This window comes from Betta splendens, chromosome 7 (genome assembly GCF_900634795.4).
Source record: "Betta splendens chromosome 7, fBetSpl5.4, whole genome shotgun sequence".
Lineage (NCBI taxonomy): Eukaryota > Metazoa > Chordata > Actinopteri > Anabantiformes > Osphronemidae > Betta > Betta splendens.
In genome coordinates this window covers 4719178-4747071 of record NC_040887.2, presented here as the reverse complement: position 1 = coordinate 4747071, position 27894 = coordinate 4719178, and the positions used below count along the sequence as shown (strand labels likewise).

At 44.2% G+C, this 27894-nt stretch overlaps 1 protein-coding gene across 3 annotated transcripts; it reads right to left on the bottom strand.

Moving 5' to 3' along the window:
* Positions 1-182: 182 nt before the first annotated feature.
* Positions 183-27893, bottom strand: kmt2d (lysine (K)-specific methyltransferase 2D). Of its 3 annotated transcripts, none has more exons than XM_029155039.3 (55): positions 27306-27893; positions 24725-24807; positions 24417-24528; positions 24096-24298; positions 23848-23957; positions 23581-23743; positions 23297-23468; positions 23083-23197; positions 22762-22940; positions 22381-22667; positions 22173-22277; positions 21302-22038; positions 20709-20822; positions 20480-20593; positions 20252-20356; positions 19987-20168; positions 19579-19743; positions 19312-19421; positions 19151-19195; positions 18895-19068; positions 18626-18799; positions 18427-18549; positions 17863-17984; positions 17636-17768; positions 17469-17549; positions 17326-17394; positions 17069-17227; positions 16884-16953; positions 16519-16757; positions 16345-16418; positions 16182-16232; positions 14465-16090; positions 14224-14379; positions 13965-14107; positions 11840-13581; positions 11618-11744; positions 11228-11309; positions 11071-11137; positions 10767-10993; positions 7737-10652; positions 7504-7653; positions 7245-7409; positions 6995-7142; positions 6833-6914; positions 6578-6750; positions 6322-6446; positions 6079-6214; positions 5866-5987; positions 4419-5772; positions 4176-4312; positions 3959-4089; positions 3592-3877; positions 3366-3439; positions 3160-3268; positions 183-3080 (listed from the first exon to the last, which is right to left on the bottom strand). In XM_029155039.3, exons 2-55 carry the CDS (start codon positions 24771-24773, stop codon positions 2988-2990), a joined length of 14907 nt encoding a protein of 4968 aa, XP_029010872.1. In that variant the 5' UTR covers positions 24774-24807; positions 27306-27893; the 3' UTR covers positions 183-2987. The 3 variants fall into 3 exon arrangements, with proteins under 3 accessions (XP_029010872.1, XP_029010873.1, XP_029010874.1); XM_029155040.3 differs by having other exon boundaries at positions 19151-19192; XM_029155041.3 differs by having other exon boundaries at positions 23297-23465.
* Between the last annotated feature and the right edge of the window lies 1 nt (position 27894).

The following is a 27894-nucleotide window of genomic DNA, read 5'->3' as shown; positions in this document are numbered from 1 at the left end:
TTAATGTGGCCACTTGGTTCATTGAGCCTTAAATGTGAAATCAGATCTGTCCTTCAGTAAGCAGAAATGAAAGCAGCGAGATGTGCCAGAAAGCTGCACAATAAGTGCATTAAGTGGACCTTGGGTTCAAGACAGAAATCTAAGTTCACCATTTGTGCTGATTGGACTAAAATGACTGAGCACATATTTAAAATGCATTTTATTTTCGTTTACAAGAAACCAAAGCAGACAAATAAGATGAAAGGGATTGGGAAAGCCGTATATAAAGAGATGCAACCTCTGGCGCCTTGAAAAAAATATGTACAATTTAAAATAATATCCATACAAAACATGCCACATACATTAAAAATGATCATTATATTTATTCATATTCCCTAAAAGTATCTCTGCTGTACAGATGCAATATCTTTTTAAAAAGTAGGTGAGGTTAAAAAAAACCTTCAATTTGAGCAAACTTTATTAAATTAGAAGATATGCAGAGAACTTAAATTAAGAGGTTCAGAGAAGTTAAAAATTACTCAGGCTAAAATCCAGTGAGCGGCGCAATGTCTCCTCATGGTCTTCCCTTGAAATAGAAACATACCAAAAAATATATATATCACTGCTTCAGAATATTTACCACTTTAGAGAAGGTCTCTGTTATACTATGAGTGCAATTCATTACCAGGTTAAGTATGGGATTAACTTTGAGTATTACATCATAACATACATTAGGCCAAGGAACCATTTCACAAGGTTTACCAACACATTCACTTCTATAGGGAAGATATTCAAAAGCAAAACACTAACAATATTCTAGGGAATTCAAGATTTTCCATTCAAGAGTATAATCAATCCAATTGTAGTGATCATGGGACAGGTTTTGGTAATCAACAAGCAGTAGCATAAATAAAAAGAAAAACAAACACAAACAATATTACATAAATACAAATGCTATGCACCATTGTACTGCTTTATGCAAGAAGTGATTTCATGTCTAATTATCCTCCTTCCATGTGAAACCAAGCCGTTTTGTAATCACCTTGCCTCCTTGTACTGACCGGAGAAGACCAGACTTGTTCTCTTAACCTATTTAACAAACTTGTCTCTGAGAGCTTATAGCAAAAACACTAATAGAAAAACAAGTAAATGCAAAACACTCTGGTTCATATACATAAAGATATTAGTTTGCCATTTTACATATATTTATATTTATTTACAGCTTTATCTTTGTTAAAATGATATCCAGTGGTTGATTTTTTTAATTTTATTTCTCTACACGTCTGACTGTATTGATTACAAAGGGGCTGGATAAACAGTTGCTGTCCCCTAATGCATATACTATATATACAGTTTGTACAACTTTGCATTTTTAAATCATGTGAGGTCTTAGGTTAGGGAAAGAAGGAAAGAAAGTAGTTTGGGAAGGAGGAGTTTTAGTAAAGCTCCCTTTAAAGACTTTTTTTTTTTTTCATTCATCTTACATAGAAATGAAATCAAATGCCCTTTTTTCCAATAAGTCTTTCCCTGCCATCAGTTCAGCCTCGAGAGGACAGTACCAGCACTAGAAAAAGCACATGACAGGGAGAGTAGAAACACTGCAGGCTGTACTCAGGCAGAAGAAGACTTACTACAGTAAAATTGAACAACAGTCCACTAAATTATACAGAGAGGAAGAGGCATGATTCAAAGCTTAAGGTTGAGTTGTTAGGGAATAAAAAGCATTATATTGGACAGTAGTCAAACATCCACCAGCTGTTTTTTTGACAAGTGGAACTTCAATGTATGAAGCAACAAGCAAATGTGTCCTTGGTTAATGTCAGACTTTATAGTCTTCTTCGAAGACCAAGTGTCCTGTGATCCTAGAGCCGTTCACTCACACCATTACTGCCTTCAGCAACTCATAAGTGGATGTCGTTGTGCTTTCACACAGCTAATAGCATGATTCCGAGATGCATAAATAAAAAGTACAAAAAAAAAAAAAAAAAAAAAGACGCTACATCAATATCAAAGATGATTTGGTGGCATACAGGACACCTGCTAGGCTTTTGATTGTGATTTTAATGAAATATCTTATCAAAACTGTCATATAGTTCCTCTGTATAAATAATTCATGATAATAATTATGTTGGCTCATTATTGTAAATCATCATCAGCATAGAGTAGATAGAGCAAACCTGCTGCTTAAGATTCCCTGCTTGTCCGAGAAGGCTAAGCCCATAAAAACATCCCTCCCCCCGTTCCACAGTAGCAGTTAACAGTTTTCATACAAAGCAGTCACTTCCCACTAAATCAATGAGGTAGACTGGGTCCAACTAACCCACCTTGGGACTCCACACAGAACATCTGGTGCGTCTGGAGCCCCGGATCAATAGCATCTCAAATTTTATATTAACTTACATCTTTCTTGTCTCCATCGATCATATGCAGTTCTTACACAGAGCCACATCAAGATTGTCTAGCTAGCCAAAATCTGTGTTGTCTTCATTGATGAGGGATGGGGAAAGTGCCTTTTGTGGGAGGTGAGGGGGAGGTGTGGTCAGGTGGGTCAGGAAATAGGTCCGACTTAAAACAAAAATGCATCATTAGTTCATTCTTAGTATTTCAAAATGGCTTTTTGATGAAGCTCCAGGGGAGCTCTGCTCTACGAGTACTGGTATCAGAGGGTCAGAATCATTTGGTAGGTGTTGAGGATTGTTTTCCAGCCACTGTAAGCTTATTGAGAACAGTCGAAAGGGGAAAAGGGTTTTGGCTGAGGAAAGGGTGATTCACGAGATGAAAGTTAGTTCCACCATCAAGCTACTGTTGATGGAGGTGGTCGGTTGCTTTTATTGATTAATGCTCTTCAAACCTTTGGCTACAGGTATCAATGCTTCAGTCTTTGAGTGACAGAGGCCAGCCTTCCTCCACATCTTACAGAACAGCTTATGGACTGGCTATGTAGGATTCAAGGCTTTGGCGCAGGAGTGTTCTGGCACCAGAGAGAGGAGACTTCTCCGCTTCTCCTTCTAGTTCATCCACTTTCTGCAATTCCAGGCTCCACAGTGGCAAGGGATCTTGTGCTGATCATCTTCAAAATCAAACTGGTAGTCATAAGTCAGCTGGAATGAAAAAGAAAACGGTTAATACCTAAATGTAAAAAGTAAAACCAAAACGCTAGACGTTTCTAATGCACTGCACCTCTTCTCCCTTGGGGATCCTGCGGCTGGAAATGATGATAATCTTGTCTTCTTTGTCAAATGTTACAACCTCTGCAACACAGTTGGGTGCACAGGAATGGTTGACGTAGCTGGAAGGAAACAGAACAGGCAGTTAAAGAAAATAATAATAATAATAATGGCAACAATTCAACACGGCAACGTCATTACCACCAAGTCAACACTCACCGTGCTGGGCCACCTGTCAGAGTAGCATCTATCACCTGCTCGTTGTTTATGCGGAACATGTAGATGCCACGGTTCTAAGAAAAACAAAAAAGTACAAAAATCAGAAAAGCTGACTATACAATTTATTTCATTTGCCCAAAGTTCTGCTTGGTTCTGAAATGTTGCTCAGTTGTAAAATACAGGCTTCCACCCATGCTAAACCTTCTTATACGGATCTTAGGCCTACCTGCGATTCATAGATCTTCTCTCTACGATTTGCCACCTCGTTCCGTATGACAGTTCCGATGTATTCAATGACCATCGTGTGCTTCTCCAGATCCTTGGCCGCGTACAGACCCAGACCCTGAATACGGGACCGTGCCAGATACACATTGTTCTTCCACTCAGTCTTTAGGCGCCGATACTGGGAGGACTTGGAGTGGACAAACTGCTTGCTGTATGGTGTGTTGAGCTCTCCAGTAAATGTACTTTGGTAGGCTTTTGACACGCTGGTGCTGTTTAGAGTGTGAGGCCTGAGGGCAAACAAAAGAGTGTCAATTAAAAAAGCCATTTATTTCTTTTCTTAATGTTTCTACGGTCAAGACCAGCCTTACCTCTTGCAGAGTGTGGGAACCTTGGGCTCAGAGCGAGCACAGCCAGTAGGATTGATCATGAGGGGGAGCTCCATCAGGGGGTGACGGCCATATCGAAACTGATAGTTCTGACAGTTCTCCACTCCAGGCAACTAAAACACAAAAAAACCCTCAAATACAATGAACTCTTACACACAGCAGGCACCTTATTGCAACAGGTGGTTGGTTACGCTCTTACCGACTCAGTGATCCGCATGACAGCATGAACTGTAAGTCCAAACATCTCTTCTCCTTTGACTTGTTCGGTGAAAAGCTTCAACATGGAAGATTCATCCCGGAGTTTAGCAACCTGCTTAACTACCTGCTCCCAGATCCCTATAAACAAACCATTGAGTAAGTGGTAAGTTGTTATTTCAGGTAGTAAAGGTACAACCACGACAGACACCATATAACCAATTGCGCCTAATATTAAAGTTCTTACCTTCAGGAGTAGTGTCACGGTACTGCAGGTCCTCCAGGCCGTGCTCCAGGACACGCACCTCAAACAGTGGACAACCTTCATCTTCGCTGATGCGGCATCGGTAGCGACAGCGCTTGTTGGGTACGCGCGTACTCCAATAGATCCGTGTAGCCTCATAGCCAACAGGAAAGATGGCAGTGGGAGAGTGGAAGTTGGCCATCTGGGAGGGCAACAACTGGCCAACAGCGTGAAAGATGAGGCCCCCAACGCGGAACAGGTGAATGCGGTCACCTCGCTGCAAGATGCTAGCAATCTGCTTCACTTCGTCACGCTCAATATAAACGCGCCGTAAGACGGCAAACGTGCTGAGCTCGTCTTCACTGGGGCCCTTCAGCTTGTGCTGAGTGCACAACATGGTCTTGTCCTTGAAGAACATGCAGCGTGCCCGGATAGCACAGGCAAAGTGGTAGACGTTTGGGCAACGCAGTCTGTTGCAGCTATTGGTGGCACCCGTTTTCTGGCAGAACGCGCAAAGAGTCCGCAATCCACGGCGCAGGGCCACCTCCACGTTGATGAGGGCACCGCCCTGGGTCTCGTACACTTCCGTGGACCAAAGGGCACAATTCAGGTGCACCCACAGGTCCACGTCGATGTTAAGCAAGCGGGCAGGCCCATCGGTGGCTCCATCACCTTCCTCGTGGCAGAAACAGCACTTGCGTTTGTCCCGGGGCAGCCTGTCCGGACGGAGGGTAATGCGCAGGCGCTCCATGAGCTCCGACACCTCACGGCTGCTCTCTTTCTTAGACCCTCCCTTACGTATGGAGATGACAATTTGAAGACGCTTCCAGCGAATCCCCTTCCATTTTTTCACTTTAGGATGTACAACCTCCTCATTAGGGGAGAGAGGTCTGCGCTGCTTCAAGGCTGCCTTAGGAGAAGCCTCCATGGTGTTTGGTGATGCTGGGGCCATTGCTAGGTTCTCCTCTTTGGTGGCAAGATTGAGGTCCTGCTGATCTTCACTAGGAGCAACAGGATCAGACACTACAGTAGCGGTTGTTGGATCAGTGACTGACTCTGGAGCATCAGGTTCTGACTTTGTGACATCAGTTGGTTGAGCAGCATCAGCAGAGGGAGAAATATCCTGATCAGGTTCAGTCTTGATCTGAGCTTTGGTGGGACTGGAGGGAGAAGCCAACTTTTTGGTAGGTTCAGCTTCAGTAGTTGGAACAGTAATAGATGGAGAAGGTTGTGGAGGAGGTGGTGATGGGGGCGGAGATTCCTCCACTGGTATAATAGGGAGGTGGCGCACGTCCAAGTCACTGACATTGGTTGTATAACAGTGTTGGACTGGTTTGTCCTCGTTTTCAGTGAATTCCTGAGAGAAAAATTACACACGGCTTTAAAAAACAATACATACACCACAAAACATGAGATCAGTAATAAAAGATCAACTGTTTAAAAACTCGACCTGTTTTATAAGTGCCAGGATGTCCACTTGTTTCTTTAATGTACAGCCTGGTAAAGACACATCAAACTGCCTGAGCCACTCATCCTGACTGGATGAAGCATCGTCCTTTGCACAAACTGCCCCTGAAAAGTAAGAACATTAACACTAGTCAGGTTGTCACCCTATTCATATGCTGTATTTTATTTTGTGTTGTGAATTCTGTGCTTCACATACCTGACTGGCCAAGTCCTTTTCCCGTCCCATCCACTCCAGACACATCAGGGTTTTGTGGAGGCAAAGTCACCTCGTATGAACCAGGCATTGTAATGTTAAGCAACTGGGCCATGGCCATCATCACATGGTTTAGTTTCTATGAAATTAAAGTCAGTTCAGGTTTTTAGTAATTATGCATGAAGATAGAAGCGATGAAGGTAAATGTTTCATGTCAATGGGTGACATTACACCATGACTCAATACCTTGGCTGCAGCAGAGGACAATGTGAAGGTAACAGACACCTCATTGCTTTTCGCTTTGTCCCAGTGGCCAGATGTGGAAACTAATTTGCCATCAGCTGCATCAAGTGGTTTGTTTTCTGGAAATGCTGTAAGAACAAAAAGGAAGCAATATTTGGGGTTTTTTACTACTAAATAATAATGTTTTAATAAAAATGTATCCTTAATGTTAAAAAACAAATTCTAGATGTTGCTACGACACTTGAATGTTGTGTAATACCTGGAATAGCAGTGCGAGGTATGAGCGGGATAATGGGGGATATTGCTCTCTCCGTCTCCTCCTCTTTGGGTTCCCTTAAATGGGGGAAACGTGGCATTTCATCCCCTACGTTGCTCTCGGGAGATGATGCTGGGATGATACTTTCTGGGGCATCTTCATCGTCACTCTCCATTCTGTAAAAAATAAAATAAAACCTCAGTTTATAGTCACTCTAGAACTTTTTTCAGGCAGTATATATGCTTTTTTTTATTGTACCTGATGTCCTCATTCTGGTTATGTGGTGGGGTTGGGAGAGCTGCTAGAATGTCTACACTCTTTACCTCCTGTGTAACGGAATCTGCAAAAACAATTTTAGAGAATTTAGAATATAAATACTTCACAAATATACACGAAAATGGAAGATCCTTCACTGCTTACCCATTGACTCGTCTGCTGCCTCTCTGTCTTTCTGACCTTCGGACAGCTCTTCACCAGAGGTAACACCGTTCAGCAGTTTATGCTGTACAGAAGGCGGAGGAGTAGGTGGCAGGGAGGAGGGTGGGGTTGGTGGATTGCTGAGGTTACTCTGTGAAGCCACAAAACAGCAGCATGTTAAAAACATGTAAGACTTCGTTCTTGAAAGAGTATTAAATATTCCACAAGCATCACAGCATGATATGGATTTTACCTTGGTGAGTAACTGTGAATAGTAGTCTGGGATATTGTCCAGCATTGCATTTCCAAAGGACCCCTTGAGCTGGGCTTTACCATTAGCAGGGCTGCTTCCAAACGGGGCAAAGAGATCCAGACTGGCAGTGATCGAGGGCTCCATCAGTGGCAGCAGAGAGAGACCCTACACAGTAAATGTTAGTCCACATAATACAGAAACACTTTCTCGCATCACTTTATGCAACACGCCAGGAAGTTCATTTTTCTCATCCATTTACCTGTTTGAGTTGCTTTATCAGGGCTTCAGCACTTTTTCCCACATCATCTTTTTTGTTCTTCTTCCGTGCATTAGGCCCTCTGTCTCCTGGTGGTTTGTTATTGCGCTTTGGCTTTTGTACAGGAGCCCTTTTTGTTATTGACTGTAAATCCTGTGAGGTTTGAGAAAGTCAGATCTGCCCCCTACCCAAAAAATAAAAGTGAATGTAAAAATAACTGTAGGTACAGCGCTTACCTCCATATTGCGTGGAGTCCCTTGAAGTTTCTGCTCCAGCATTGCTAGTTTGCTGTTGATGTGTCCATTAATCTCATTATGAATGCCTTCAGAAGGTCTCTGAGCACCAAGTTGAACATTCTTGGTTCTTAACAGTTTTTGAAGTAGTTGCTGTCCAGTCTCAGATCTAGGGCATTGGGAACTGGGGTCTCCAGTCATGTTTCCAGCACCAACAGAGCTTGCATTATTCCCAGTTGTAACCATGTCACCTGTTGCTTCTCGTTTTATGCCTCCAGAATGAGCCTCTGTCACACCATCGCACTGAACCTCCCTCGGTTCTTGTTTGATGTTCTGTAGCGTCATCTTGCACAGCTCCCCTTCTGCAGAGCCATGTTGTGTGTGAGAAACATGGCTCTCTGTTACGCCTTGCAACTGAACATTACTGCCTTTTTGTGGTCCATTTGGAATACTTGAGACCGTCTGAGATGTTTCACCTGATGTCTGAGCTTCTACCTTCAGACCTGGGCAATCAAGTGGACTCTTTGCACCAGGTGACCTGAGTGGGGATGCCTTGACCTGGCTGTATGGACTACCCCTTCCTGCCCTACTGTCGGCTACTGAAGGCGAGGGGACATGAGATGAATGAGGAGAGGCCGGATGGCCTGGACTCATACCAAAGGGACCTCTTGGAGAATACGCATGAGATGGAGAGCCCTGCAAACGGCCTGCTGCAGCTGACATTAGTGCTTGATGTTGGTTCTGAGTAGGAGGACACATGCCCATAGTTTGATTAAATGGGTGCCGCTGTGGATCCCCAGGAGAGTTAGTTAAAGGCTTACATGGAGATATCGGTCTAATACGGCCCTGATCCATTGGCGAACGTGGCACTGAAACCTGAGCTCTCATGTGTTGCTGCATCATCTCCCCTACTTGTGTTGGTTGTTGCCCAGGGACAATCATTCCTTGCTGCATCTGAGGTGGCACACCCAGCATACCTGACTGTTGCTGGATGCCCACTGGTCCTGACTTCCCCATAGCTCCATATGTCATCTGTTGGCCTTCCATTACTGGCATTTGTTGCCCAACTTGTGGCACTTGTCCAGGTGGCATGTGAGCTCTTAACTGACCTTGAGGGCCTTGTCCCATTGGCATTCGCATCATCTGTCCCTGCTGGAGCTGTCTCTGCGCAATCATAGCTTGGATGTGCTGTATTTGCTGGTTTGGTGGAAGATTGCGGAGTTGAGGATTCTGAGCAATAATAGCCTGAATGTTTATGGAGGTGCGGATCTGTCCAGGTGGAACCCCAGGCCTCTGTACTACCATACCTTGCTGCTGGGTTCTCATTAAGCCCATCATGGCCTGTTTTTGCTGCTGGGCTATGAAGGCCTGCTGTTGTGGATTATGGCCCATCATGATGGACTGTGGTTGACCAGGGTGGTTATGGCCTATGATCTGCTGCTGGGCGTTAGGATCTTGTGATGGCTGCATGGCATTTTGAACCGTTTGTTGTTGATGGGCTAGGAAATCTATTTGTTTTCCTTCTTCTTTAACAAGCATCAAATTTGGCTTGTCAGCACTGAGGGAGCCTTGCCTTTGGAGAGGCAGTTGTTGCTGTGGCAGCAGAACACCAGTTGGTTGGTTTCCAACCAAACCCGTTTGCTGCTCAGGTATAGACTGAGGATTTGATTGTTGCTGTTGGGCTATAAAAACCTGGTTTTGATGCTGATGCTGTAATTGCTGTCGTCCCAAGTCATTCTGATGGTCATTTGCAGAGCCTAGTTGGGAGAGCTGACTGGGAGTGGAGGGTCCACTATGCTGTGGTGGTGTTTTTGAACCAGGGCTCAGGATCCCACCCTCTTTGGGGATTGTGTTCTGGTTGTCGGGAGGTCCCTGTGGCTGCGGGGTTACACTTCCTGCTGAAGGGGAGGAAACCATCTGTGGGGTAGAGGGTTGGGAGAGACCTCCTTGTTCTTGGCTAGGCTGACTTATCTGTGTTTGCGGTCTCTGCTGTACCATCTGCTGCTGCTGAAGGTGGGCCAAATTCTTTGCAACATTCTGCTGCTGCTGCTGTTGAGATGCAAGCATGCGTTGGGCCACCATAGCCTGCTGCTGTGGAGTTAGTTGGGCCTGGGGACTCCTGAGGCCAGGGTGGACTGTAGACCCAACCATTCCCTGCTGACCCATCAAGAGCTGTGGCCGCTGTTGCTGTGACGGTGCAACTGGCTGGTTGGCCATTGTCCCTGGTTGTGCTGTCATCATAGCCTGAGCATGGTTAATGGGCTGCCCCCCTACAAGGTTTTGTGTTGGAGGGAGCACAGACTGGCCTCCAACAATTCCTTGTGGAACCTGCACCATGTTTTGCTGATTGGTCTGATTTGCTAGCATTCCTTGCTGAGCATTTCCTTGTTGCTGAGCCATAAGTGGGTTTCCCATCATAGCTTGCTGTGTCTGACCAATCAAGCCAGACTGCTGGTTTGGATGTGGCATTTGTTGCTGACCCATCATTGCCTGTTGCTGCTGCTGCTGGAATTTTGCCATCTGCATTCTATGTTGAAGCTGTCTCTCTTGTAGAAGTCTGGGGTCTGTGCCTTGCATCCCAGGGCCTTGAGGGAAAAAACCTGTCGGTGCCCCAGGAGGACCTGGTACCCTGACTCCAAGATTTGAAGGTAGCTGGGGTTGGGCTCCTCCATGAAAGGGCTGTCCTTGGGGCATCCTGACGGGCATTCCACTCTGTGGCACCATGCCAGGATGCTGGCCCATTACTGGTGTTCCCTGTTGTCCCATCATCATCTGGCCAGGCATCTTGGAAAACATGTGAGGGGGGGCTCCCTGTGCAGAGTGACCTGGGGTAAGAAGACCTGAGCCTTGCTGATGCTGCTGCTGTTTGCTTCTATACTCTGCGATAAGATTGGTGTGCTCCTTCTGCTGCTTGCGAACCTGAGGCAAAACATTTTTGAGCAGACATTGAATTAGCATTTAAAATTGTTATTGCCAGTGACAAGCTGAACAAAATTTAGGGGATTGAGTATAAAATTATTTACATCCACATACCTGGTCAAGCTGTTTCTGAATTTTGCTCTGTTCTTCTGTGATTAACTTTAGTTTTTCTGCCTCAACAAACTCCCGGCCAGCTTTCTTAGCAGTGCGCTGCTTAGCACATAGTGCCTTGCGGGATTTGCGGTGAACTCCTATCTGTTCCTCCAAATATTTCAACTGCATCTGAAGTAACTGTTGAGTGTGGAGAAGCCACTCTTCATATTGGTGCTGTTCTGCATCATCTGTGACAAAAGAATATATTCCAACTGAAAGCATTTATAAAACAAACAAAAAAAAGGATGCATTTCTTAACACATACTGATGATTCCTTGCACAAATTGGGGAGGGTTAGGTCTTGATTGAGTAGGATCACTTGCTTCTCCCTCCTAAGACAAAAAAAAGCATCCAAAGCAAAATCAATTAGCTATATAAGCACTAAATTGAAATCCACCAATCTGACAAACAATACACCATACCTTTTGAGATCCAGGTGCAATTTGACCTGCTTCTGTGCCAGGGGCAGAGGCAAGTTTCTGTGCAAGCAGAGAAACCTGTTGTCTGAAGAAAAAACAAAACATTAAATGCAAAATTACCTGCGGATTATAGACAGGTGCGGTCTATATAGGAAAAAAAATATTTAAAAACTAATGGGATCAGGTACGCTCTACAGCCCAGAAAATATGGTATATCTTCAGTTTACTGAACAAGATTCCACTAACTGTAAGGGCATGATAAAAAATGTACATGTTATCAACTAAACATAGTGACACCAGTTACTACTCTAAAATGTATATATATGTAATGTATATACACTAATGTATAAAATGTTAACAAAGCAAATTACTAGTAATAATACTACTAAGTACCTGTTAATTCCAGAGGGAACACCCATTGTTGGATCCTGTGCCAACACTCTCTTAATACCCTTAAGTGCCACCATTTTTGCCTTGGCAATGGGGTCGATGATGTCATCAGAAGCAAATTTATCTAAATCTGCAATAGAATATTAAAACAAACATGATTCAATAATATAAAAAAATATAAATTTTTATGTGAAGTAATTGCATTAAAAAGGAAAGGTCCCTAACCTTTATCAGGGAAGAAATTGTTGGCCAGAGGTGGCTGTTTAACCACTTGTGGCTGCTGTTGTTGTTGTTGTTGTTGCTGCTGATGAGTGAGACCAGGATGGATCCCTGGCTGCCCCATTCTGATTATGGCTTGCTGCTGGGCCATGTTCATGTGAGGTGGAGGGGCCATTCCAGGTCCCACAGGCCTCTGCTGCGGCAGCATGTGTGGTGCACGTTGTACCATGCCTGCCTGCGGCATCATGCCCTGAGGGGGAGGACGATGGTGTGGTGGCAGCATGATTTGCCCAGGGGCCTGTGAATTTGGCTGTTGACTTGGGAAGCCAGAAAAGTTAGATGCCATGTTTCCCTGTCGAAGGGAACTCAGCTGCTGCTGCTTCTGTAGTTCTTTCTTCTCATGCTCCAACAGATCCTGTATTAGAAGAGGCAATTCACCATCTAGAGAGCTCTCTACCTTTGCCAAATCTACTGCAGGGGAGTGTTCTCCTCCTACGTCAGGCAGACCCAATGGATCATCACCAATATCTGCATGTGGAGTAGCTGGAGGGAAAGGCAATGGATCAGCTTGGCCTGGCAAAGTGAATGGAAGACCTCCTAATCGTACAGAGCTCAGCGAAGCTGACTGGTTTTCTGTTTGAGCAGGCTTGGTTGATGGTGTGGGCCCACCAAGAAGCAAGGACACAGTCTCACCCATTTCACTTTTTACTACTGTCTGCCCTGGTTGCAGGTGAGGGGCCATGCTTTTGTCTTTTACCTTCACCTTGGATGCATCAGAAATTTCTGTAGAGGTTGGCAGTCGGCCAGCAGACCCCCCTGCAGTAACAGGGGCAGCTGTGAGAGGACACTGCCCCGTCTCCACCTTGATTTTATCTTCTACTTTAACAGATCTAAGTGCTTCACTTTCTGCCTCCATCAACCGAAGCTGGTCTGAGAAGGCATCTTTAGGGTCTCCTTGGTTCAGTTCAGGGTCAGTGTAAGCCAACAGGTCAAACTCATCACTGTTAAGCAAGTCATCTAGATGAGGATCATTGGTTTCAAGATTGCCCAGGTTGCCCAAGTCATCATCTCCTTTGTCGGTGTCCAAGTCTAGGGCTAAATCATCCTCATCCTCCACACCACCGTCACCTGGAGCATCCCCAAGCCCTACAAGATCAGGGTCTGGTAATTCCTCTGTGTTTTCTACTCTAGCAGTGTGGGGCTGTGCGACTAGGCTTGATTGTGCAAGCTGATGCTGCTCAGTAGTGGGAGTGCTGGTAACCGTCTGGGTCTGAATGTGGGGCTGTTGTGTTGCTGGGATTGTGGGTTGTTGAGGCAGTAAAACTGAAATTCCACCCTGCTGTGAGTCACCTTCTGTTTGAATATTACCAGCCTGAGCAATGGGATGTTGCTGAGCAAAAGAAGCTGCCATTTCTTGTTGTGGGACATAGAGACGAGCTCTGGGCTGAGGTCCACGAGGCATGAACTGGGGACGCAGAGGTAACCTCTGTGAATTGTGTCTCAGTTCAATGAACTGTGGTGGAGGCCCTTGACTCATTGGTTGTGCAGCCTCTCCTCCATGGGTTTGCATCATAGTATGATGGTTGCCCATGGTCTCTAAAGCTTGGATGTTGACAGCAGAATTAATATTAGGTCTGATGCCCATTCCCTCCATACCAGGCTGGGGGAACCTTCTTGGACATGGAGCCTGGCCCTGCCACTGAGGAGCAAATGGTGGCCGAGCAAACATGACTGGAGGTCCTGGGGGCCTAAAATAAAAAAGGAAATACACATACAATTTCTATATAAACAATGTTTAATGCAATTAGGAATTCTTGAGAGTGATGAGACCAACCAAAACAGCCCCAGTAATATCTTGAACTTTAATTTTGTTTGTTTATCGTTTCCTTTTTCTTATGGGTGTAAGCTGTGATTTATAGCTGCTAAGATTGAGATTGTCACACACACACAGAGACACACAGAGACACACAGAGACACACACACAGAGACACACAGAGACACACACACAGAGACACACACACAGAGACACACACACAGAGACACACACACAGAGACACACAGAGACACACACAGAGACACACAGAGACACACACAGAGACACACACAGAGACACACACACACACACACCTACCTTAGTGCACTATTATCCATGATTGTGGGGGTGCCTGGATGTAGTGGCCGAATAAGCTTATCCTCCATGCTACCAACAGCAGTCATGGGCATCTTCCCTGCCACAGGAGCCTGGGCTCCAGGAGTAGTTGCAGCAGCTCGATCCTAACAAAAGTACAAAAAATAAAAAGGTAAACGTGCCATTCCTTTAAGTTGTAACATTTCTAAAACTGTTCTTAAACCTTGTGTAATTTTTTCAGCATTCTGTTCATGCCACGTACCTGTGGATAAGGTGGTGGTGCTCTGTGGACCTTATCTTGTTGAAAGGTGCCCATCTCGCCTCCAGACCATCCAGGTGAAACATTTCCAGTAGCAGCAGCAGCAGCCTCCTTTTTTTGCATTTGTTGTCTGATTAAAAATTCCCTCAGTTTCTGGCGCTGCAAATCACAGGAAGCACAGGTCAACAAGACACCGAGGAGGCATACAGAATGACAGAATGACTTTTGGCTAACATTTTGATACCTGTTTATGCTTTTCCAGTTCAGAGGGGCTAAGGCCTACTAAAGCAGGGTCCTGCACGGCTGACATGTCGGGTATTTCTGCATTGCCTGATAAAGATGGCTGATGTGGTGTGTCTGGTGGGCGGACACCAGGTAGTTCTTGAGATCCAGTGGGATGTGGCAACCTGGAGTTGAAGCCATCAGCTCCCAGTGTTTGCTGTGGTTGTTGCTGTGGTTGCTGACTTTGAACCATCTGATTCGGCTGTTGAGTTATCTGGAAGCCTCCTGTGTTTGGGCTTCGATTGAAATTCGAAGCTGCTGACATTTTACCAGACAGGGGATCTCCCATGGAACTATTGGTAGGATGGACTGAAGGCAGCTGGTTAAGATGAGGTGAGCCTTTATAGCTTGTAGTCTTATCAGAAGCAACAGAGGGTGGACGAGGAGGTTTGTGGATATTAGCAAAAGGATCTCTAGACTGTGGCCTTGAAGGTGGTTGAGAACAAGGATCTGGAGACTGAAAACGAGGGGTAGAAGGAGACTGGACAGAGTAAGCATCATTGGAGATTGCACCGGGAGTATGGGGAGACTGAGAACTGGCTTGGGACTGTGGACTGGAGGGCACTCTGGGGCACAAATCTTGCTGAGCTACAGAGTGTCTCTGGGTTCCAAGAGAACAACTGTCACCCGACTGTGGTTTGGAAATTAGCATTGACTGACAGTGGGGGTCAGAGAAAGGGTGGGAGGGAGACTGCCTATAACCTTCAGAGGGATGTCCAGGGGAAGCTCCGGGATGAATTGCCCCACCCTCCCCTTGGTGCATTCTTGGTGTCATAGGGGCTTTGAATAAACCATCTCCAGACTCTAGCATCCCAGCCGGGGAGCCAGTGGAATGGTCGGGTCTTCCAAGTGCAGAGGAACGTGGAGAAGGTACATTGATATCAGCCCTAAGCTGTCCTGTGCTTGCAGGTGAGGCAGCAATTGCAGAGGGCGATGGGGACAAACCATATTCTGGCCGTGCCATCCCTTGCTGGGTTCTGAAGGTGTCTCCATAATGAGTATTATGAGTTGGTGAGAAAATGGGTGATTCCCTAAGCCCAGCACCTCTTGAATGAGGACTTTCTGGGTGGCCTAGGGACTCCTGAGAGCCTTGCTGTAATTGTGTTAAATGTCCTTGCTGCTGCAGCTGTGATCTGAAGTAGGGGTCAACCTGCTGAGCCCGTCTGGGGGTTCCAGGAGTTCCTAGTTGCATGTCTAATGGGCCAAGACTGCCTGGCCGTCCCTGAGGAGGACCCTGTGGACCGGAAGCGGAATAACCTGAGGAAGAGGCCTGTGAAGGACTGGCCCCAGTTTGAGAGAAGTGTTGGACTGGGTGGGAATGAGAATGGGGTGACTGAGGAGGAAGCTTGGCCAAGGGATCTGAACGAATTTCAGCTGACCCCGGGGTCTTAACAGGACCGTCTGAGAAAAAGACAGACGACGACCCTGAATCTGGAGGATGGGGATAAGGGCTTTCTGCAGAGCTGGGCTGGGAAGAGACTGATGTTAAGCCAGAAGGTGGAGGAATCTGGAGGTGTAAACTAGGTCTTTCTCCTTTCACACGTCCCATCTCTGTTTTGACTGGCCTACACACCTGACTCTCTGCCTGCTGTGAGAACAGAAGAGCACAGAGAAAACATGAGCAATGTGCACCACTAAAGTACATTTATGTTATTTACCTTGATCATAATCTATCTCACCTTCTGTGCCTTGTTGATTCTCTGAGCAGCTCTGTTATCTTTGGCCTTTTGCTGCAGAAAACAATTTTGATTTGAAATTGAAACGTTTGCTTAACAACATTAGACGCCTAAAATATTATTTTCAAATTGTTATAGCATCTTTTAAATCAAAAACACAACATACCAGATATGGAACCTTGTCAGCAGCCGACACTTTCCTCCAGATCTTCATTATTTGCTTGCAGCGACTAGCCCAGTCTATGACAAGAGAAAGATTTAACAGCTGTGCAATATCTGTGCCTAAACCCTTAGTTTGATAAATCATTACTGTTTGGCATAGTATTTCTTTTACACTCACCTGGATAGTCTTGTTTCAGAGTAGGAAAGTTGGTGTTGGCATATAACACAGGAGAAATGGTTGAGAGTTCTCCCAGCTCCTCATCTTTCTCCCAGCGTTGAAGACTGCGCTGGTTGTAAGACAGCCCATCACCTTCTGCCTCCGTGGGCGTTGGTGGGGAAGAGGGGGTTGCTGGAGTAGATGGAGTAGCCCAAGGGCTCTCCTCACCAGCTTCTGGACTGAAGAGCCCTCCTCGGTCCCTGGACATTATGCAAATTAGTTAAATGTCACATGTCAGCTTCAGATACGACAGGATGTGAAAAATACAGTAATGTACTATTCTAGGAGCGACTATTCTAAACTAAGATGTACATTATTAGTCCTACCGCATATCAAAGAAAGGTGACTGAGAGAGCCCAGGAAAGGCATCCATCATTCCAGCTGAAGGCAGAGACCCTGCACAAGTGATTTCAAAGCCCAACTTTACTCAGGATTTTCTTTCATTACTATTCTTTACAAAATCCTTAAGCACACAGCTCAATGTTTTATTTGAATCACGTTTTGTACACACCTGAGAGGAGAGCCCTTTGTGGCAAAACGCTACGATTGAGTTCTCCCTTACTGCCCTCCAAAATGGGCTTCATACTCCCCAAAGAAGAGCCTTCTGACACTCCCAAAACCTTTCTGAAGAACTGCTCGGAGTCCTGACTCTCCACTCCTTGTGGAAGACCTGTCACACAAAGACAATAGCATGTAATGTAACATGTTTGGGCACCAAGCTTTTACCTTTGTGTGGGTTCATTTAGGATGCCAGGGCCATACTTTTACCTTTCTGTGAATCGGATTCTTGAGGATCAGTTGTGGCCTGGTCCTTCAGTGATGAGGATGGTGCAGAAACTGCAAATTTACCAAATTGGAATTATGTTAGCACCATAACAATAACTGTAACATGTGTTCAAACAGATGCTTACCTGCACCTTCTCCCTGAGCGGCCTCACCCCCCTCCTGCTTGAGAGGAAAATTATTTTCCACTGTATGTTCATTGCCTTCACCTAAAGAGAAAAGCCGAAGGTCACACATCCATTATCACAAATTATTTGTGATTTTCAGGAGTGACAGATCAAGTTTGAGTCCTTACCTTCTGGGGCAGTGCTTTTGACCCCTGATGGAGCAATTAAAGGCTGAACAAGGCATGTGCCTGGCCTTTGAGGTGCAGGTGTCATAACAGCTTTCTTGCCCAAATCTATTAGTGTCTTTCCAAAGAAAGCCTCCTATAGGGAATACATAGGAAATATACATTAGACAACTGGACGCTACACATTTAAAATCTTGTATTGTGTATTGAGCATTGAAAATATTAAAAACCTGCAGATAAGCTGGAAACATGTCCTCAAGCTTGCTCTTCTTCCGGCCTCGACGTTTCTTGGCTTGCTCTTCACCCTCTGCTGGTTTAGGATCCATTATGTTATCCGTGTCAGGATGAGGTCCTACAAATATAGCCGTGAAATTCAGTTATTTGGAAAAAGGTTGCACTGCCACTAGAAAAGACAAATGTATGAGAGGACACTCAGACCGGAACAAACAATGGACATAGGCTCAAAGTTTGAGGTGATGACACTGAAACTTATGTGATCAAATTTGGGCACACTCCCTTTTGTTGCATCACTGCTACATTAACAGAATAACCTATTCAGATGAATGAACAAGGTTACAAGGCTAAGGACAGAATGAACCCAGCCTTGCAGAAAAGAAATCCTAAATAGAGGGCTCATGTTAATTGCAAGATAATGGCTTAGTTTGCACATCACAATTTTCTGAAGGCAATTCAGTCTTGACAGCATGTTGTCAATGCGGTTCTATAGGAGCAGAAAATATGAAAATGAACATGTGTAACAAAAATGGAATTTATTAGGATATTGGGTCACTTACCTTCCTCAATAGTTCTCTCTATTGGCTGTCCATCTAAAGTAGTCTCTCCAGCAAGCTGGGCAAAGAATTCTTTCTTCATTCGTGTGTGACATTTCCTCTGTCGCACCATAAAACCGCCAATTCCTAATTTAATTGAGGAAGAAAATATTGATTAAACTTTTGTGATAATTATTTTTCCATGATATTTTGACTATCTTACCTGGCCTGTAAGGTTTCCTCTTCTTTTTTTTGCTGTCCTCTGTCTCCTCTGCGCCTCCTTTGAGACTCTCAAAATCAGCCATGCTATCAGTGCCTCCCTCTCCACGTGCACCATCTCTATCAGGGCTCCCAGGGTTCTCCATTTTGGATTCGCATTCCATAGGCTCTCCACAGCCTAAATATACATAATTACGTTACGAAGAACATCCTAGAAAACAGTTAATGTACTAACTCATGGGAGAGAAGTGTGTCTACATTTTCCATCCTCACCCTCTCCTTCAATCTCTCTCAAATCCATCCCATCAGGACCTCCTTCAGAACACAAAGTGCCAAGTCGGGAGCGGCGCTGACGTCTCTTATGCAGAGGAGACATCGAAATGCTGCGAAGCTGGGACATTCCTGATTCTGTCAGCCACACACCCTCCAACCGGTAAAACTGAGGTTCTGTAAAAGTAATAATAGCAAATAAAAACAACTTTCACAGTATGCTTGTTAAATTAAATTAAAAAACATCAACTTTACAAACCTGGCTCTTTGATCTTTATTGAAGCCATAATAGCAGACTCTACTACTATGAACAAAGGCAAGAAGCAATGAAAAAAGCAAAAGAAAAACATTATCAGTACGTAATTATTCTGTATTTGTACATTTTAAAAGTTTTTGGTTGCGTGTCATTCTAGGACTTACCCACAGGTTTTGGAACAAATGGAGTGCAGGATGTGCATGCAAAGCCCTCATCAGATGCTTGTTCTACCTCATCCTCTGTATACAGACTTTCACACACAGCATGGACCCATCTGTATAGTCACAAATACAATGAAAGCCATATGTACAAACAAACACAAATATTACATAAATAATTTATTAATGTGACAAATAAAATATTTTCTGTGCATCTTCATTTGGGGGATGAACCGTCTAACAATGTGTGTATTTCTAAAGCGCAGCACCCACCGATCGCAGTATTGACACTGCAACAGCAACTCCTCCTCCATGAAGTTGTCTCTGCATACTGGACAGGTGACGAGGCTGGCGCAGGGACCACAGTGGGTGTAGTTGTTCTGCCACTCACAGTGGAAACCGGGAGAATTGGAACCACACTGCACACAGCACACACACCTGGGCAGAAGCAGCAAAGCACGGTGTCAATAATACGAGACAAAAATATAGATGCAATGGGGGTGTAACCATTCTGTTGCTATACAAGCAAGCAGCAGGGAAATGGGCCTTTGAATTGCTGATGCTGGGGCTGAGTGTTTTACATAATATGCAAATACTCATGTATTAATTTCCATTTGACCCCATTTAAAACTCCTAGGCTGAACGTAGTATTGTGCACTCAAGAGTTTTTATTATTTTTACCATTTGCACTTCCAACCACCCTTGGGTACAGTGTGCAAGGGTGGGTCCAAGCAGTAAGTGTGATAGCTGACATCACAGTCATCACACAGCAGCAGACGGGAGGGATCCGAAGCCTTTCCACACACCTCACAAACAATACATTCCAAACAGCGCCAGCCCTTACGTAGCATCGTCTTGGTGATCTAGAGAAGAAATGTGCTTCAATGTCCTTGAATTTAGAAAATACTGTAGAAGAAAAGTGATTTAAAAAGATCACACTGCTTACTTTGCTGTTCACACAGTAAGGATGGTAACACTGGGCACACTGAGCACAGGCCAACAACTGCCCCTCCACACCCTTTCCAAAACTCCCACACACCACACACATATCCTAAATCAGGGGACAAAAAAGTAACAAAGAAAAAAAAATCAGTCTGCAGTTCATTTACAAATAAAACAACTCTGGTTCTTGGTCACAGGGTTAATGAATATGTAACTACAATCAAAGCTGTACCTGAAGCAGGACAAATCTGTCAGTGTTTGAGAAAAGAACCACAGTGTTCTGCATGGTGTCATCCTCCTCATCGTCTTCCTCCTTGCTCAGTCCAGTGTCTGAAGTCATGCTTAACTATAGTTGGGGGAGGAAATAAAAAAAAAAGTTATGGAAGTGAGTATAACACGCACGCATACAAACAAACAAACAAAAGAAGAAGAATAGCAGAACAATGCAAAAGACAACTCACTAAGAAGGCATCAATGCATGAGGCCATGGCTTTGAGCCGTGACCTCCCACCACGCCCTCTGCCTCCACCGCCTCCTCTGGGTCTTCGCTTTCCAGGAAAACTATTGCTTCTTCCCTACAATTCGATAAAATAACTAAAAGTCAATATCACTAAAATGTACTAAACCTTTCAACAGCGTAATGTCCATTTGAACCAACATTCATGTACAATGGACAATTGTCCAGAAAATCCAGAGCGAATGAGTGGGTGTTCCCTTTCAGCTGTTAGGTTCAGCACAACACCAGAAAATATGGGATGAACTTAATATGCTTTATAGTGTGCTGCTGTTCTGTCCTACAGGACACTTGTTATAGACATTGAAGAAATCTGTCTTTTGTTGACATAATACTCAAAAGGTTTATAAGCAATGTACCTTTAGTATCACATCACGGCTGAATCAGGGACCACCCATCGCCAAAACCAATGACAGTTTGTCCCCAGTGAGAATGTGTTTGACACGGACAATCTCTAGCATGTTATAAACTATTACTGGCAGCTTAGGGAGAAAAATCACAATTAAAACGAAATAGAATAAAAATCAAAAGTGGTCATACCTGCTTGACCCTTGAACGTCCTGGGGACCCTCTGCGTTTCACCTTCTCTCTATCACTTCTGAGGGGCTCGAAGGGAAGTGAATCATCAGTCTCTGTGAGAAGGTTATCTGTATGTGAGCGGCCAGCAGAGCCAAAGTCAAGCTCCATGGATAGTTGAGGATCGGGTTCTCCTGGAGAACCCAGAAAGCCACTGCTGCTCTCATCTCCATGGCTCATATTGGACATCTCATCCATCAGGAAATCAGGCTTGAGCACTTGCATTTGCAATTTTCGTTTCATGTCCTCAAGTTCTCCTTCTCCCTTCATTTGCTCATCATCATCTTCCTCATCGTCTTCCTCCTCCTCTTCAGAGTGAGGTAGCAACCTACCCTCTGTGTTCATAACAGAGAGGGACTTTTGTGTCTCTATTGACAAGGAAAGGAGAGACTGAGGGTCCTGGCATGGACTTTGGCCCTGGTGATCAACAATGGGCGAATGTTCCACTTTGTTCACCGAGGAAGGAGAGGCTGGAATCATACTTGATGGCAAGCTGTCAGAGTGTAACTTCTCTGGCGATAGGTTTTCCTCCAATGAGGGAGTGGTCTCCAGATCCCTATTTTCCACTGTAGGGGTGTTGGACTGTGCCTCTGCGTTGGAGCCATGGGAAGGACTTGCTTGGGTAACATGGCTGACTGCCTCTTCCTCTGTCACTTCGTCAGCAGCCAGACAGGAGGTCCCCTGTTCTTTCGTTGCCCAATCTACATGAAAGTAGGGAATGCGTGCTGTTATGATTTATAAATCTGTGTTTAGTTAGGGCACACCATTACGCACAGAGTAAATTACTGTTTTGTGTTAATTTTAAATATAATGACACCATAGTTTCTGAGTTCACCTGTAGAATCAGATGGAGCAGCAGTAACCTCAGAAGTGCCATCTGTTGGTTCCAACACTGGATCCACTTCCATGGGTTTCTCCACAACATCTACAGCCTCCGCCACTTAAGTCAAAAGTTGTTTACATGAATATGTGTCAGACACATAAGCAAAACACCCTTTTACCATTTTAAAAAAACCTAATTCCTGCCATGTCTGGTAACTTACCTAAGTCTATGTGTGCCTCAGGTGTGCCTTCATTCTGACCCTTCAATGACATGCCCGTCGTTTCTGGTGCCTCTGACAAGTCTGTCTGTGCTTCTGTCACCATATCTGTTTGGATTGTCATCTCCACAAACTTCGTATGTCCCTCAGTATCCTCAGATGCCTCTTGAGTTTGGATTTCTATTGTGTGCAGTTGAGTGACAGGTTGCTGTTGCTTCTCTTTGCAAAGAAGGCAAGTGAACTTGGCTTCAGGAAGCTCCCTTGGTACAGCACACTCATTGTGCACCCTCCTAAGATAATAAGATGAAAGAAATTAATCTATAGGAACATCAAAGCATAGTAGCTACCGTCAAAGATCACCTTTTGGTTTGTGCACTGACAAACCTGTGGCAAATGGTGCAGCACTGCAGAATGACAGATGGGATAGCACTTTTGCTGCAAACCCCACATGTAGAGCTGCGCTGGCGCTGGCAATCCTCACACACAGCATAGTTGTCAAACCACTGGGCTGAACCTGACAGCACTAGTCCCCGGACACCACATTCCGTACATATACGACACCTCTGACAAAACAACAACAGTGATATATTGTATAGCAATTACAAAAAAAAAGTATGTGTTTCCTTCAAATATTTATATGTGACTGCTTTCACACGTTTGTTGGATAAGAGCATGTCTTCATACAGAGGAAAATGTCTGGCTTACTCTGCATTTCCATGGGTCACATGGAAGAGAATCCATGGCTGGCTGGAGACAGAAGGTGTGATAACCCTTATCACAGGCATCACAAACCAGCATTTTGGAGTCTTCTCCAGGTTGTCTGTGAAAATGACAAATAAATAAATTGCTTTTAGGAATGAAGAAACAACCATGAGGAACAACATCTAAACCACATAAACAGGGACAGGTGTGAACCAACCTGCAAGTCTGGCACACTTTACACTCTGGACATTGCCATCCTGCCCGCTGGATGGGTGTGGCACCAATTTCCAGACAGGCCGCGTGATAATGTTGCCCACAACCCGTACAAAACAGCAAGTCTGTGAGCTCCCCTGCTGAATCACACACTGCACACCAAGAGTCCTCACCTGCTGTTGGACAAATAAAAGCTTAAATGTTGTTAACATTGAACAGTGTTTTAGTGAAAACTAAATGGATCGTTAGTTGAATAGTGCATTTATGAACATATGTATGTAGTCTTACCCAAAACTTCTGCCTTGTCGATGTGCTCTGGGCAAAGGAGGATCAACTGCTTCATGGCCTGGAAGGAACCACTGGCTGCCGAGCAAGGGAAGTGGTAGAACCGTGAGCAGCCCTCAGCATGGCATCGAATGGTTGCACCAAGCCTTTTGCAGTATTCACAAAGCTGAAAGAAACAATTGTTACAGCTTGGATTTTGTCAAGAAAGAACTTAATCCCTATATTCACATCCAGTATAAGATAATCCATGTTTATGGATAGTATACTCACACGCTGCGTCCCTGAGATAACGGCCTTATCCACATTGTCCAGCTGTTCATTTTCCATTCGTTCCACTCCCTCAGACCACACGGCACACCAGTGATGAACCCAACAACCCCCTGTTCATTATAAAGTTCAACATCAGTAAAATTACTAACCAAACTTTAATTTAGCCCAGAATGTTGTATTTTATGGGCTTTTATTAATTAATTTATTTATATGCAATTAAAAATATCTTAAAACAATTTAGGATTGACCTGAGTTGTCAAAGAGTGCTGCCAGACAGGGGGAATCCGAAAATCCAATGGAAGACAGGTCATCATTCCCAGGCTGTGGCAGTGGGGAAGCTGATGGTTCGACAGTTGGCTGCTCGGGAAATGGCCCAAAGAGTCTTAGTTCCCGCTGTCCATGCAAGCTCCGCTCCACACAGTTGCAAAGCGCACAGGCTCGAGCGCATTCTCTGTACAATTAAAAACCATGTTGTATTTAAAATAACTAAAAGTCCACTATTCACTAATAGTAGGGTGTAAAGGTTTAGCATTAGACTTTATGATCTAAATAAATATCTTATAACTTACACAGGTGTACTAGAGGAGGCTTTTGTAGCACCAGACATGTCCGCAGCAGCAGAAAGGGTTTTGCACTCCTCCTCTGTGGAGACAGGCTCCTTTGCAGGGGCACTGTCATCAGCTAAAATATTTAAAAGAAAGAAAGAAAAGTTTTAAGAAAGCCCCAAAAATTATATTAATAATAATTATTATCTCCCATTGAAGCTAAATTTACTTTTATCAAACAAGAAAGCAATATTCTTATATATTCTGCCCACAGCTTACAATAAATAATTCGGCATGTTCCACAAAATAATACCATAAAGAGAACACAATACCTGTTGGTTCGGAATCATTTTCTTCGCAGTTTGATTTCTGCTCATCCATCCCCTGTACTGATTTTGACCTCCCTGACAGAGATCTGCAATTTAAAAACAAATGTTATCATTCACATTACTAACAGCATGTTCCCAATCCCCAGGCCTTCTATCGAATACTGAACATTTACCTATTAGCACCATATGAAGTATCACTGTAATGTACAACTACTCAATACATCACTCTTGCATATGCTCTTAAAATAATGACCTGTCACACTGCATGATGACTAAGTATATTAAATTAGCCAACATCATGAAAGGGAAAACCTTACAATGCATCTTATTTTCCTTTTGGTGACTACACTAACCAAATGACCTGAAACCTGAAACTCCTTTCCACATAAACACAACAAAATACAGCTGTTACGCCAAAACTTAACTTATTTCCTTATACTAATCTAACTAACGATAGTATTACTGTAATCGAGGTTTCTAGCAAACTCATGAAAATAGCGCGCGTATAAGATCAATCGAAACTACTTTAAACGTCCATGTAATTATTTACCGAGCAGTTCATAATCCAAATCGGTAAAACAGATCTTGGAAAAGCACGAAAGAATCTTACAAAATGTATGTTTTCCTAAATAAAACTACCATAAATCGGGATACACAAAGAAAACACAACTTCCGTGTGTAGAACTTCCTGTTGCAGCGGGGTTCCTTTCGTGCAGAACCTTTGTCCGCCGCATTATAGTTCCGCTATGAGATTAACGCCATTAACAGTTCCAAGACTTTACAGACTGCACAATTCCCCTCATTCAGCTTTAAATAAGATGTATTATTTTGTATTTGCGTGTTGTGGTAATTACAATTAAATCGATCGGCTTAGATTCGAAAGGTCTCTTTTACTTGAGGTAACGCAATATTGCAGCCCTGCCAATATTTATCAATTTTCAAAAGCTACAGAGTACAGAGACAACAGAACGTCGACGTGCGATATTTTATGCCCCGATCTTGTTTGCTCAAAAGACAAAGAAGAGGGCGGCTGGGAAATATATACCCTCACTGGCCACTTGATTAGCTACACCTGTGCTATCTAACGCCTCCTGTCATGTATTTACATTTACAAGCTCATAATTTCTTAGCTTTTGTTGACATTGTCAGAAGGGTGATATTTCTACAAAAGGGCTATTGCTAAAGATGGTGAAGAATGGCCGTACATTATTTTAGGAAGTATCCACCCTATTTACATAAACGAGGGAGCCAAAACAAAATAAAAGCGAAATTCATGGCAGGGTTGGTGTATATGATTCAATTGTACATATTAGAAAGTGGCAAATGAGTGTAGTTACACAACAGCAATTGGACCATCATATTTAAAAAACCGTTCTATGAAGTAACGTGTGTGTAATGTGTGTTATAAACGCACACGTTTCGAAAGGCTACCTACAGTACTGTAGTTCTCACCAGAGGACTGTAAGCAGATCCCAGTCCCATGACGGGGACGCTTTATAACTGTGTTTAATGCACATGTAGGGTGGATCACAAACGAGTGTGTACTATAAAGCGTGCTTGGCAAAATCATTAGGGGGTGTTTTGTACGTCGGATCAATTAGTAACCGCACATCGTGTGCGTCAGGTCAGAAAATAAAATGCTACATACACAACGTTAAACTATTACCCTGACATACACAACGCGTGGCGCTGCGTTGAGGTGTCGTTTAGCGAACTGACCCAACTGCGGCAAAAGGCAAAATGAATTATGAGCTAAATTAATTTCTCCAACGTTATGTCACGTTGCGCGTCCGTAATAACCGTGGTCGATGGCAGCAACATCGGGAAAGCACTCTCATCTCGCCAAAAAGCTAACATCGATCCCAAGCCCCACTAAAACTAGCCGATGTTATATCACAGTTGATGAGCAGACGAAAAACGAAGTTGGCAATGTCCGACGCAAAAGTGATGACATGGTGGCTAAGTTAACGTCTTAACATCCTGGCTAGCTAAGTTAACGTTCAAGTGTTAGCGTTACAAATTAACTTTCACGATCAACGTGTTTGTGTTTATCTTCTTGTGTAGATTCCATGTGACGCAACAAATAGCAGATCTACTTGGTGAAAGCTATCCGGGTTTTATAGTTGAATAATTGCAGCGCTAAGCACTATTTCTCAATGTAAACATCGACTTCAAAGGCTTGGTTACGCCCAGCAAATAGTCTTATCCACAGTACTAGCGACAGATTGGTGCCAAAAGCTAACAACTAAAAATTATGACGTAGCAACAAAGTATCCGGACGACGCTAAACATTTTGAAAATACATCTAGTATCATGCACAAGCGCATATACTTCAAAACACGTAAAGCGACTAGGCTGAATCTAGAATAGGGCACAAGCGATGTAGGACGTATTCCAACTCAAACTTGGCACCCAGGTATCGCTGCTAGTTCACCAGTAAGTAGACAGCCCCATCTCGTCGAAGCTAACCGCTAAATGTTACCGATAGCAGAGATATCATTACCCGGTCTAAGGTCAGGGTTGGTGTGTCTTTAGCTATGTCTCATGCAAGTAGTTTAAAGAAAGCATAATTAAACCCGCTCACCTTACGAGAAAAATGTCGTCTCCTCATACATCAGAAAAATCCAAATAGCCGCACAGCTTCCCAAAATGTTGATGGTCGCTTCATTTTATGTACCGGACTAACGATGCGGCTAGCCGGCTGTTGGGAGAGTGGGGGAAGTGCACGTCGGCGGAAGGCAGATTGTGCAGTGGTGCTAGCTAACTCCCCAACCAGATTGTTACTGCTATGGTTGGCTAGCGGAGTAAACCAGCAGCTTACAATATATAGAGAGTGGCCGTGTACTGGCATGGAAGTGTTAACCACCGAGGAAAGCTTAGAACCAGTACCAACTGACCCCCCACAGCTTCATATAGTGAATCCAAAAACTCACTGGATCTGGGTTGTGTTTAGCTTGAATGCTAACGAGCTAACATCACATAGCTCCTGCTACTCTGTGCTGGAATCTCGCTCGCGAAGTCGTTAATGCTGTTTGAAGTTTGCACAAAGGAATGCACCCGAAAATGACAGCCTCGAGCTTTGTCGGCACGCATGGAAACACGTGTTTCTTTTAGTTTTAGCCGACTTCTGGCATTCGTCTATCTAACATGTGCAGCTGAACTTTACATGGGTC